Source organism: Mesoplodon mirus (assembly GCF_964341445.2).
Source record: "Mesoplodon mirus genome assembly, chromosome: 2".
NCBI classification, from domain to species: Eukaryota; Metazoa; Chordata; class Mammalia; order Artiodactyla; family Ziphiidae; genus Mesoplodon; species Mesoplodon mirus.
This window is the reverse complement of record NC_138977.1, coordinates 8,564,837-8,576,390: the sequence shown is the minus strand read 5'-3', so window position 1 is coordinate 8,576,390 and position 11,554 is coordinate 8,564,837. Positions and strand designations below refer to the sequence as shown.

Below are 11,554 nucleotides of genomic sequence, written 5' to 3'. Positions count from 1 at the left end.
ATGGAATATCTTTTTCCATCCCTTTACTTTCAGTCCCATTTGTCCTTAAAGCTGAAGAGAATCTCTTGCAGGCATTATCTCTCTTTCTCTTTCTCTCTCTCTCTCTCTCTCTCTCTCTCTCTCTATATATATATATATATATATATATATATATATATATTCAGCCACTCAATGTCTTTTGATTGAGCAATTTAGCCCATTTACAGTTAAAGTAAGTATTGATAGGTATGGACTTATTACCACTTGTAAAACTGTTTTCTGGAGGTTTTGTAATTCCTTTATTCCTTCTTCTCTTGTTCTCTTCCTTTGTTATTTGATGATTTTCTGTAGTAGTATGCTTAGATTTCTTTCTCTTTCTCTTTGTGTATCTACTATAGGTTTTTGCTTTGTGGCTACCATGAGGCTTACATAAAACCTCTTACATTTATATCAGTCTCTTTTAAGCTAATAACAACTTAAATTCAAAGGCTATGCTCTGCCCTTTTCCCAGTAAGTTATCTTTCTCTTTTTCTTCTTTTCTCTTTCTTCTTCCTCTTACCTTCTTTATTAATTTTTTAAAAATAAATTATTTGTGTTTTATGGTAATTAATTTTTTGTCATTTTAAATTCTCCTGCTCTGTCATTGGTATTTTAACTTCCTTTAGTTAACTTTTCACCATATTAATATTTTTAATGTAGTCACATATGCTGTATTCATTGTTCATTCTGTACCTGACTTTGATATTTGAATTAGGAAGGCATTCCCCAACCCAAGGTTAGAAACACAGTCCTCTCTGTTTGATCCTGGTTTATTTCTAATTCTATCTGATTAGATGATGTGAGATAGGGAACACAGTCTAGATTTTGTTCCTTTACAGATAACCAGTGGTTTCAGAATGTTTATTATATATGCCATCCTTTCCCAATTGTTTTGAAATATCACCTTCATCAAAAACTAAATTTATATATATAATTTCGGCTATTTCTGAATGCCCTTTTCTGTCCCATTGATCTATCTTCCTGTTCCTGACTATCACCAACCTTTTAAATGACTGTTTCTAGCTAAACCAGGAAATTTCTGGAAAAAAGAGACCTGGTTATCACCAGAGAATGTGTTAAAAGATAAACAGACATTAAAAAAAGGTTAAAACCCAATGTGAATCAGGCAGTAGTGCCAAACTGGAAATGGTTAGGAACACCACTGATAGGAGGTAAGGGCAAAACTTTTATAAAAGCAAGGAAATTATTTGATTAGCTATAGCTTAAGCAGTTGTCTTATTTGGGAAACCATAGTTGGCTGTTTGTGATTGATTGTCTTTAATTTTGATTTCTTAACCTTGAGGCAATTACAGGCTTAGGTTTTACCTTATTTACATAGACCACCAAGGCATTAAAACCACCTCAGCCCAATGGCCTCCTTGTTTGTTAATTTAACAAAACGTGTTCTCAGAAAACCTCCTTAACCAATTTATTTCTCTGTCTCAATATTTTGCAAAGCTTGATGGAGACATCTGGGGTTTCCTTAAAGACATAAACACACTTTAATTCTACTTCTTGGGCAGAACAAAACATAGAAGTCTGTGGGAATGGCCAAAAAAAAATTCAGGAATCAGAGATGCTGTGGAAATTGGGTTTATTGATTCAATAAACAACAAAGGATAATTCTTCTATTTTTCCACTTACCCCATCTACAGTTTTTGGTATTTTCACTGAATCATCACCTTGAGCAGGGTGTGGATGCATCACTATTATGTGAAAGCAGTATGACTCCACACCGCAGTGTTCTAGGGTTTGTCTCAAAACTTTAATCATGAGGAATTAAAAAGACCTAAAATTAAAGTGTATATTGACTAAGGTTAAGTGGGAGTAAAAGTCTTTATTTTGGGTAAAGGATTTCATTTATGGATTCCCCTAGACCTGCAAATCTCTAGAAATTATACACATAATTATTTCAGCTATGTCCTCTCATTTTGTAAGTCACATTAGGGGAGGGGCCTAAGACTGAAGGATTTTCATAGTCTTTTAAAATTGGTATGGATACATTATATACCATCAGCTAAAAGTATCATAAAATATACTTTTACACAGTGTAATGTTGTAGTAAGAAATATATATGTGGTCTTCCTCTCTGGTTTCTGGCACAGAACTCCTAATATTATACAATAAATTAATATTTGTTTTTTTTGTCCCTGGCACCTTAAACAGCTCTGGAGAGATGAATAAAGGTGAAAAGAGCATGTTTTGTCATTAATAACAAGACCTTTTCAACCACACCTTCGTTTATTTTAATAAAGTGACTTTTTGGAAAGCCCATAAAATGAGGGGCTAGTGGTCAGGGGAGTCAACCATGTGACTAGAAGGTTGAAATTTTCCACCCTATGTCCTGACCTCTGGGGAGAGCGAGGCTGGAGGTTGAGTTAATCACTAATTGTCAATGATTTAACCAATCATATCTAGGTAATAAAGCCTCCATAAAAAACAACTGAAAGAATTTGGGGAGCATCTATATTGGTGAATGAACTGAGATGCTCAGAGGGAGCTACACCCTGGGAGGACATGGAAGCTCTGTTCCCCTTACCCCATGCCTTGCCTTATACTTCTATTTTTCTGTTCATCTATATCTTTTATTATACTCTTTATAATAAACTGGCAAGTGTAAGTATCTTCTTCCCTGAGTTCTGTGAGTTGTTATAGCAAATTATTGAAGCTGAGAAGGGGGTTGTGGGAATCCTCAGTTTGTAGCCAACTCAGCCAGAAATACAGGTGACAAGCTGGGACTTACAATTTGCATATGAAGTGGGGGACAGTCTTACGGACATGATTCCTTTATCTGTGGTCTGTGCCACCTCCTGGTAGTTAGTGTCAGATTTAAGTTAAATTGTAAGACACCCAGTCAGTGTCTGCTGAGAACTGGAGTGGAAAAACTCACACATTTGGTGTCAGAAGTGGGGCAAATAGAGGAAACAGAGTTTTCCTTTACCTGGGTGAAACAGACTGTTTTCAGCAGTACTTATCAGTATGATAGTCTCTATTTGTAACAATCCTTTTACATATGTTGAAAAGGTTCCCAGGAATTTAATAAATCTTTTCCTACCTTTATTCAGCATAGACTTCCTTAAGCTTAAAACAATTTTCTCATTAGCACAACAAAATTTTGATTCTATAATAACATTATTTCTATTGCTTCTCAGCCTTTTGGCTAAGATTAAGTGTAATAGCACTATTTCTGGTAGAATAATGGATAAGAGGAAATTTTTACAGTTTAGCTTATGGATAATTATTGATATTTCTAAGCATTTGGGATATATTTAATTTTCATGTATTTAGATGTTTTAGACTAAATTTGTAGTAGCAAATTATAATACAAAATCCAATGAAAATATAGTCATAGTTTTATTATAACTCTTTATTATTTGTAACATACTCATATTACAGGTATCGAAGACTGAAGTGATATGATAAATTACTTCTTGATTTGTTGTTGAGTCAAAAGTTGGTTTAAGTCTCATTTGTTTTGATTATCTGGAAATCTGAAATAAAATAAATTATAAAATTAAATTTTACATTAGACTAGAAAGCAAAAAAAAAAACCTTGCTTTTAAGATATTGCAATTGGCCTTGAATAACATGGTTTTGAACTGTGGGAGTCCACTTATATGCAGACATTATTCAATAGTAAATACTACAGTACTATACAATCAGTGGCTGGTTGAATCTGCAAATGCAGAGCTGAGGATATGGAGGAAAATATGTATACAGAGGGCTGACTATAGGTTATATGAATATTTTTGACTGTGGGGAGAGTTGGCATCCCTAACCTCCATGTTGTTCAAGGATCGACAGGATTTTGTATTCTGTAATTTTTAGACATAGCTTAAAAGATTAAAAGTACTTAACCTTATGTATTATTTAAAAGTAACTCTATGATTTCTTTCTTTCTTTCTTTCTTTTTAACCAGTGTTTTAGCTTATCAAGTGTTAGATGAAGTTACTTTTTCTGTGTTTGGAGAATTACATTATACTTAGTATCTTGCATAATGTGGATACTTAATAGAAAGTTTAACTTGATTTATCATACCCACTGAGGTCCTCTTCTGAAAACTCTGAGGTTTGATATACACTTTCAATTGTGGATCTTCTAGACCCTCCTAAAGAAAAAAAGATGTATACATTTAATGGTTTATCACAAATAGAGTTTACAGTTCTTTTGAGTTTGAATGTGGGAATCTTTTTTCAGGGGTCTCTACCCTTATCACCTGTATGACAAAAGTTTATGTATAACTTGTATCACCAGTGCAGATTATATCGGTCAAAGATGGTCACAATGATATATCCCACTCTACACGTTCCTCAAAAGTATGACGTTGCCACTTCCCCTTCAAGAGGTGGAATCCAATTCCCCTCCTCTTGAAACTGGGCTAGGCATAGTACTATTTTGTAATCAATAGAATGTGGAGGAAGTGACTGCATGACTTCCAAACCTAGATAAGAAAAGGCTGTGCTGCTTCCACCTGGTTCGCTTAGGATGCTTGCTTTGGAGGAAGTCAGTTGCCATATAAGAAGTCTTACCACCCTGAGATTGCCATCTTGGTGAGGCCATGTACAGGTGCTCCAGTTGACAGTCCGAGCTGAGCCCAGCCTTCTAGCCATCCTGCCAAAGCTCCACTCTGTGAGTAAAACTTTCTTGGATACTTCAGATCAACCCATCTGTCAGTTGAGTATTATCATTGGGTAACCTCAATGGATGTCTAGCCAAGCCAGGTTCGAATTCCTAATGCACAGAATTCTTGTGATATATGAAATGGCAAATGGAACAGCCACTGTTTGGGGATAAGATGACTTGTTAAAGCAAAACTCTGGAGGACAATTAATTTAGAGAGCAATATAAAGTATCCAAATAATCAAATAAGATATGGGAAATTTAGACATAAACAGAAATATTAATTTATTACTTAACTTTCATATCTGCCTTTCTACTTTTTTTTAAACATCTTTATTGGAGTGTAAGTGCCTCACAATGGTGTGTTAGTTTCTGCTTTATAACAAACTGAATCAGCTGTACATATACATATATCCCCATGTCTCCTCCCTCTTGTATCTCCCTCCCACTCTCCCTATCCCACCCCTCTAGGTGGTCACAAAGCACTGAGCTGATCTCCCTGTGCTATGTGGCTGCTTCCCACTAGCTACTTATTTTACATTTGGTAGTATATATAAGTCCATGCCACTCTTACACTTCGTCCCAGGTTACCCTTCCTCCTCCCTGTGTCCTCAAGTCCATTCTCTACATCTGCATCTTTATTCCTGTCCTGCTCCTAGGTTCTTCATGACCACATTTTTTTTTTAGATTCCATATATATGTGTTAGCATTTGGTATTTGTTTTCCACTTTCTGACTTACTGTACTCTGTATGACAGACTCTAAGTCCATCCACCTCATTACAAATAACTCAATTTCATTTCTTTTTATGGCTGAGTAATATTCGATTGTATATATGGGCCACATCTTCTTTATCCATTCATCTATCGATGGATATTGAGGTTGCTTCCATGTTCTGTCCTGTAAATAGAGCTGCAATGACAATTTGGTACATGACCCTTTTTGAATTATGGTTTTCTCAGGGTATATTTGTTTTTTGTAGTTGGATTGCTGGGTCATATGGTAGTTCTATTTTTAGTTTTCTAAGGAACCTCCATGAAGTTCTCCATAGTGGCTGTATCAATTTACACTACCACCGTGAGTGCAAGAGGGTTCCCTTTTCTCCACACCCACTCCAGCATATATTGTCTGTAGATTTTTTGAAGATGGCCATTCTGACCTGTTTGAGGTGATACCTCATTGTAGTTTTGATTTGCATTTCTCTAATGATTAGTGATGTTGAGCAATCTTTCATGTGTTTGTTGGCAATCTGTATATCTTCTTTGGAGAAATGTCTATTTAGGTCTTCTGCCCATTTTTGGATTGGGTTGTTTGTTTTTTTGATATTGAGCTGCCTGAGCTGCTTGTAAATTTTAGAGATCAATGCTTTGTCAGTTGCTTCATTTGAAAATATTTTCTCCCATTCTGAGGGTTGTCTTTTCGTCTCATTTATGGTTTCCTTTGCTGTGCAAAAGCTTATGTTTCATTACGTCCCATGTGTTTATTTTTGTTTTTATTTCCATTTCTCTAGGAGTTGGGTCAAGAAGGATCTTGCTGTGATTTATAGCATAGAGTGTTCTGCCTGTGTTTTCCTCTAAGAGTTTTCTACTGTCTGGCTTAACATTTAGGTCTTTAATCCATTTTGAGTTTATTTTTGTGTATAGTGTTAGGGAGTGTTCAAATTTCATTCTTTTACATGTAGCTGTCCAGTTTTCCCAGCACCACTTATTGAAGAGGCTGTCTTTTCTCCATTGTATATTCTTGCCTCCTTTATAAAAATAAGGTGACCATATGTGCGTGGGTTTATCTCTGGGCTTTCTATCCTGTTCCATTGATCTACATTTCTGTTTTTGTGCCAGGACCATACAGTCTTGATTACTGTAGTTTTATAGTATAGTCTGAAGTCAGGGAGCCTGATTCCTCCAGCTCCGTTTTTCTTTCTCAAGATTGGTTTGGCTATTGAGGGTCTTTTGTGTTTTCGTACAAATTGTGAATTTTTCTGTTCTAGTTCTGTGGAAAATGCCATTGGTAATTTGATAGGGATTGCATGGAATCTGTAGATTGCTTTGGGTAGAATAGTCATTTTCACAATGTTGATTCTTCCAATCCAAGAACATGGTATATCTCTCCATCTGTTTGTATCATCTTTAATTTCTTTCATCAGTGTCTTATAGTTCTCTGCATAAAGGTCTTTTGTCTCCTTAGGTAGGTTTATTCCTAGGTATTTTATTCTTTTTGTTGCAATGGTATATGGGAGTGTTTCCTTAATTTCTCTTTCAGATTATGCATCATTAGTGTATAGGAATGCAAGAGATTTCTGTGCATTAATTTGTATCCTGCTACTTTACCAAACTCATTGATTAGCTCTACTAATTTTTTGGTCGCAACTTTAGGAATCTCTACATATAGTATCATGTCATCTGCAAACAGTGACAGTTTTACTTCTTTTCTGATTTGGATTCCTATTTTTTCTTTTTCTTCTCTGATTGCTGTGGCTAAAACTTCCAAAACTATGTTGAATAATAGTGGTGAGGGTGGCAACCTTGTCTTGTTCCTGATCTTAGTGGAAATGGTTTCAGTTTTCCACCATTGAGAACGATGTTGGCTGTGGGTCTGTCATATATGGCCCTTATTATGTTGAGGTAAGTTCCCTCTATGCCTACTTTCTGGAGGGGTTTTTTTTTTATCATAAATGGGTGTTGAATTTTGTCAAAAGCTTTCTCTGCATCTATTGAGATGATCATATGGTTTTTCTCATTCAGTTTGTTAATATTGTGTGTCACATTGATTTGCATATATTGAAGAATCCTTGCTTTCCTAGGATAAACCCCACTTGATCATGGTGTATGATCCTTGTAATGTGCTGTTGGATTTTGTTTGCTAGTATTTTGTTGAGGATTTTTGAACCTATGTTCATCACAGATATTGCCCTGTAGTTTTCTTTCTTTGTGACATCTTTGTCTGGTTTTGGTGTCAGGGTGATGCTGGTCTTATAGAATGAGTTTTGGAGTGTTCCTCCATTGGCTCTATTTTGGAAGAGTTTGAGAAGGATAGGTGTTAGCTCTTCTCAAATGTTTGATAGAATTTGCCAGTGAGGCTGTCTGGTCCTTGGCTTTTGGTTTTTGGAAGACTTTTAATCACAGTCTCAATTTCAGTGCTTCTGATTGGTCTTTTCATATTTTCTATTTCTTCCTGGTTCAGTCTTGGAAGGTTGTGCTTTTCTAAGAATTTGTCCATTTCTTCCAGGTTGTCCATTTTATTGACATAGAGTTGCTTGTAGTAATTTCTCATGATCCTTTGTATGTCTGCAGTGTCAGCTGTTACTTCTTTTTGTTTCTAATTCTATTGATTTGAGTCTTCTCCCTTCTTTTCTTTATGAATCTGGCTAATGGTTTATCTATTTTGTTTATCTTCTCAGAGAAACAGCTTCTAGTTTTATTGATCTTTGCTATCATTTCCTTCATTTCTTTTTCATTTATTTCTGATCTGATCTGTATGATTTCTTTCCTTCTGCTAACTTTGGGGTTTTTTTTTTCTTCTTTCTCTAATTGCTTTAGTTGTAAGGTTATGTTGTTTATTTGAGATGCTTCTTGCTTCTTGAGGTAGGATTGTATTGCTATAAACTTCCCTCTTAGACTGCTTTTGCTGCATCCAATAGGTTTTGTGTCATCGTGTTTTCATTGTCATTTGTTTTTAGGTCTTTTTGATTTCCTCTTTGATTTCTTCAGTAATCTCTTGATTATTAACTAGTGTATGGTTTAGCCTCCATCTGTTTATATTTTTTCCTGTAATTAATATCTAGTCTCATAGCATTGTGGTCGAAAAGATACTTGATACAATTTCAATTTTTTAAAATTTACCAAGGCTTGATTTGTGAACCAAGATATGATCTATCCTGGAGAATGTTCCATGAGCACTTGAGAAAAATGTGTATTCTGTTGTTTTTGGATGGAATGTCCTATAAATATCAATTAAGTCCATCTTGTTTAATGTATCATTTAAAGCTTGTGTTTCCTTATTTATTTTCATTTTGGATGATCTGTCCATTGGTGAAAGTGGGGTGTTAAAGTCCCCTACTACTATTGTGTTACTGTCTATTTCCCCTTTTATGGCTGTTAGCATTTACCTTATGTATTCAGGTGCTCCTATGTTGGGTGCATAAATATTTACAATTGTTATATCTTCTTCTTGGATTGATCCCTTGATCATTATGTAATGTCCTTCATTATCTCTTGAAATAGTCTTTATTTTAAAGTCTATTTTGCCGATACAAAAATTGCTCCTCCAGGTTTCTTTTGATTTCCATTTGCATGGAATATGTTTTTCCATCCCTTCACTTTCAGTCTGTTTGTGTCCCTAGGCCTGAAGTGGGTCTCCTGTAGAGAGCATACATACAGGTCTTATTTTTGTATCCATTCAAGCCAGTCTATGTCTTTTGGTTGGAGGATTTAATCCATTTACATTTAAGGTAATTATCAATATATGTGTCCCTGTTACAATTTTCTTAATTGTTTTGGGTTTGTTATTGTAGATCTTTTCCTTCTCTTGTGATTCCTGCCTAGAGAAGTTCCTTTAACATTTGTTGTAAAGCTGGTTTGTTGCTGCTGAATTCTCTTAGCTTTTGCTTGTCTGTAAAAGTTTTAATTTTTCTGTCAAATCTGAATGTGATCCTTGCTGGGTAGAGTAATCTTGGTTTTAGATTTTTCTCCTTTATCTCTTTAAATATATCCTGCCACTCCCTTCTGGCTTGCAGAGTTTCTGCTGAAAGATCAGCTGTTAACCTTATGGGGATTCCCTTATGTGTTATTTGTTGTTTTTCCCTTGCTGCTTTTAATATTTGTTCTTTGCATTTAATTGTTTTTTTGTTTGTTTGTTTGTTTGTTTTGGTACACGGGCCTCTCACTGTTGTGGCCTCTCCCATTGCAGAGCACAGGCTCTGGACACTTAGGCTCAGCAGCTGTGGTTCACGGGCCTAGCTGCTCTGCGGCATGTGGGATCCTCACAGACCGGGGCACGAACCCATGTCCCCCTGCATTGGCAGGCAGACTCTCAACCACTGCGCCACCAGGGAAGCCCTGCATTTAATTTTTGATAGTTTGATCAATATATGTCTTGGCATGTTTCTCCTTTGATTTATCCTGTATTGGGACTCTTTGTGCTACCTGGACTTGATTGACTATTTCCTTTCCCATATTAAGGAACTTTTCAACTATAATCTCTTCAAATATTTTCTCAGTCCCTTTCTTTTTCTCTTCTTCTTCTGGGACCCCTATAATGTGAATGTTGGTGCATTTAATATTGTCCCAGAAGTCTCTGAGACTGTCCTCAATTCTTTTCATTCTTTTTTCTTTATTCTGCTCTGCAGTAGTTATTTCCACTATTTTATCTTCCAGGTCACGTGTCCGTTTTTCTGCCTCAGTTATTCTGCTATTGATTCCTTGTAGAGAAGTTTTAATTTCATTTATTCTGTTGTTCAACATTGTTTGTTTGCTCTTTATTTCTTCTAGGTCCTTGTTAAACGTTTTTTGTACTTTCTCCATTCTATTTCCAAGATTTTGGAGCACCTTTACCATCATTATTCTGAATTCTTTTTCAGGTAGACTGACTATTTACTCTTCATTTGTTTGGTCTGGTAGATTTTTATCTTGCTCCTTCATGTGCTGTGTGTTTCTTTGTCTTCTCATTTTTCTTATCTTACTGTGTTTGGGGTCTCCTTTTTGCATGCTGCAGGTTTGTAGTTCCCGTTGTTTTTAGTGTCTATCCCCAGTGGCTAAGGTTGGTTCAGTGGGTTGTGTAGGCTTCCTGGTGGAGGGGACTAGTGCCTGTGTTCTGGTGGATGAGACTGGATCTTGTCTTTATGGTGGGTAGGATCATGTCCATTGGTGTGTTTTGGGGTGTCTGTGAAGTTATTATGATTTTAGGCAGTCTCTCTGCTAATGGGTGGGGTTGTGTTCTTGTCTTGCTAGTTTTTTGGCATAGGGTGTCTAGCCCTGGAGGTTGCTGGTCGTTGAGTGGAGCTGTGTCTTAGTGTTGAGATGGAGATCTCTGGGAGCACTTTTGCCATTTGATGTTACATGGAGCTGGTAAGTCTCTGGTGGACCCATTTCCTGACCTCAGCTTTCCCACCTCAGAGGCACAGGCCTGACACCAGCCAGAGCACCAAGGCCCTGTTAGCCACACAGTTCAGAAGAAAAGGGAGAAAAAAGAAAGAAATGAAAAATAAAATAAAATAAAGTTATTAAAATAAAAAAGAATTATTAAAAGTTAAAAAAATAAAAACTAATGTAAAAAAGAAAAAAAGGAAAGAGAGAAAGAAGAGAGCAACTAAACCAAAAAACAAATCCAGCAATGATAACAAGCACTAAAAAGCATACTAAAAAAACAAAACAAAACTATCCAAAAAAAAAGGACAGACAGAATCCTAGGACTAATGGTAATAGCAAAGCTATACAGACAAAATCACACATGGAAGCACACACATACACACTCACAAAAAGAGAAAAAGGAAGAAAAAATATATATCGTTGTTCCCAAAGTCCACCACCTCAATTTTGGGATGATTCGTTGTCTACTCAAGTACTCCACTAATGCAGGGTACATCAAGTTGATTGTGAAGATTTTATCCACTGCTCCTGAGGCTGCTGGGAGAGATTTCCCTTTCTCTTCTTTGTTTGCACAGCTCCTGGGGTTCAGCTTTGGATTTGGCCCTGCCTCTGCATGTAGGTCACCTGAGGGCATCTCTTCTTTGATCAGACAGGACGGGGTTAAAGGAGCAGCTGATTAGGGGGCTCAGGCTCACTCAGGCTGGGGGGAGGGAGGGATATGGAATGAGGGGAGAGCCTGCTGTGGCAGAGGCCTGTGTGACATTACAACAGCCTGAGGAATGACATGTGTTCTCCTGGGGCAGTTGTCCCTGGATCCTGGGACCCTGGCAGTGG

At 36.5% G+C, this 11,554-nt stretch overlaps 1 protein-coding gene across 1 annotated transcript in view; it reads right to left on the bottom strand.

Moving 5' to 3' along the window:
• Positions 1 to 4,037: 4,037 nt before the first annotated feature.
• Positions 4,038 to 11,554, bottom strand: part of TTC29 (tetratricopeptide repeat domain 29) — a gene marked incomplete at its 3' end in the record, with an annotated part of 262,852 nt that continues 255,335 nt past the window's right edge. The window contains exon 12 of the mRNA XM_082611227.1: positions 4,038 to 4,126. Within this exon, the coding sequence (XP_082467353.1) occupies positions 4,038 to 4,126 (89 nt within the window). The remainder of the gene's footprint in view (positions 4,127 to 11,554) is intronic.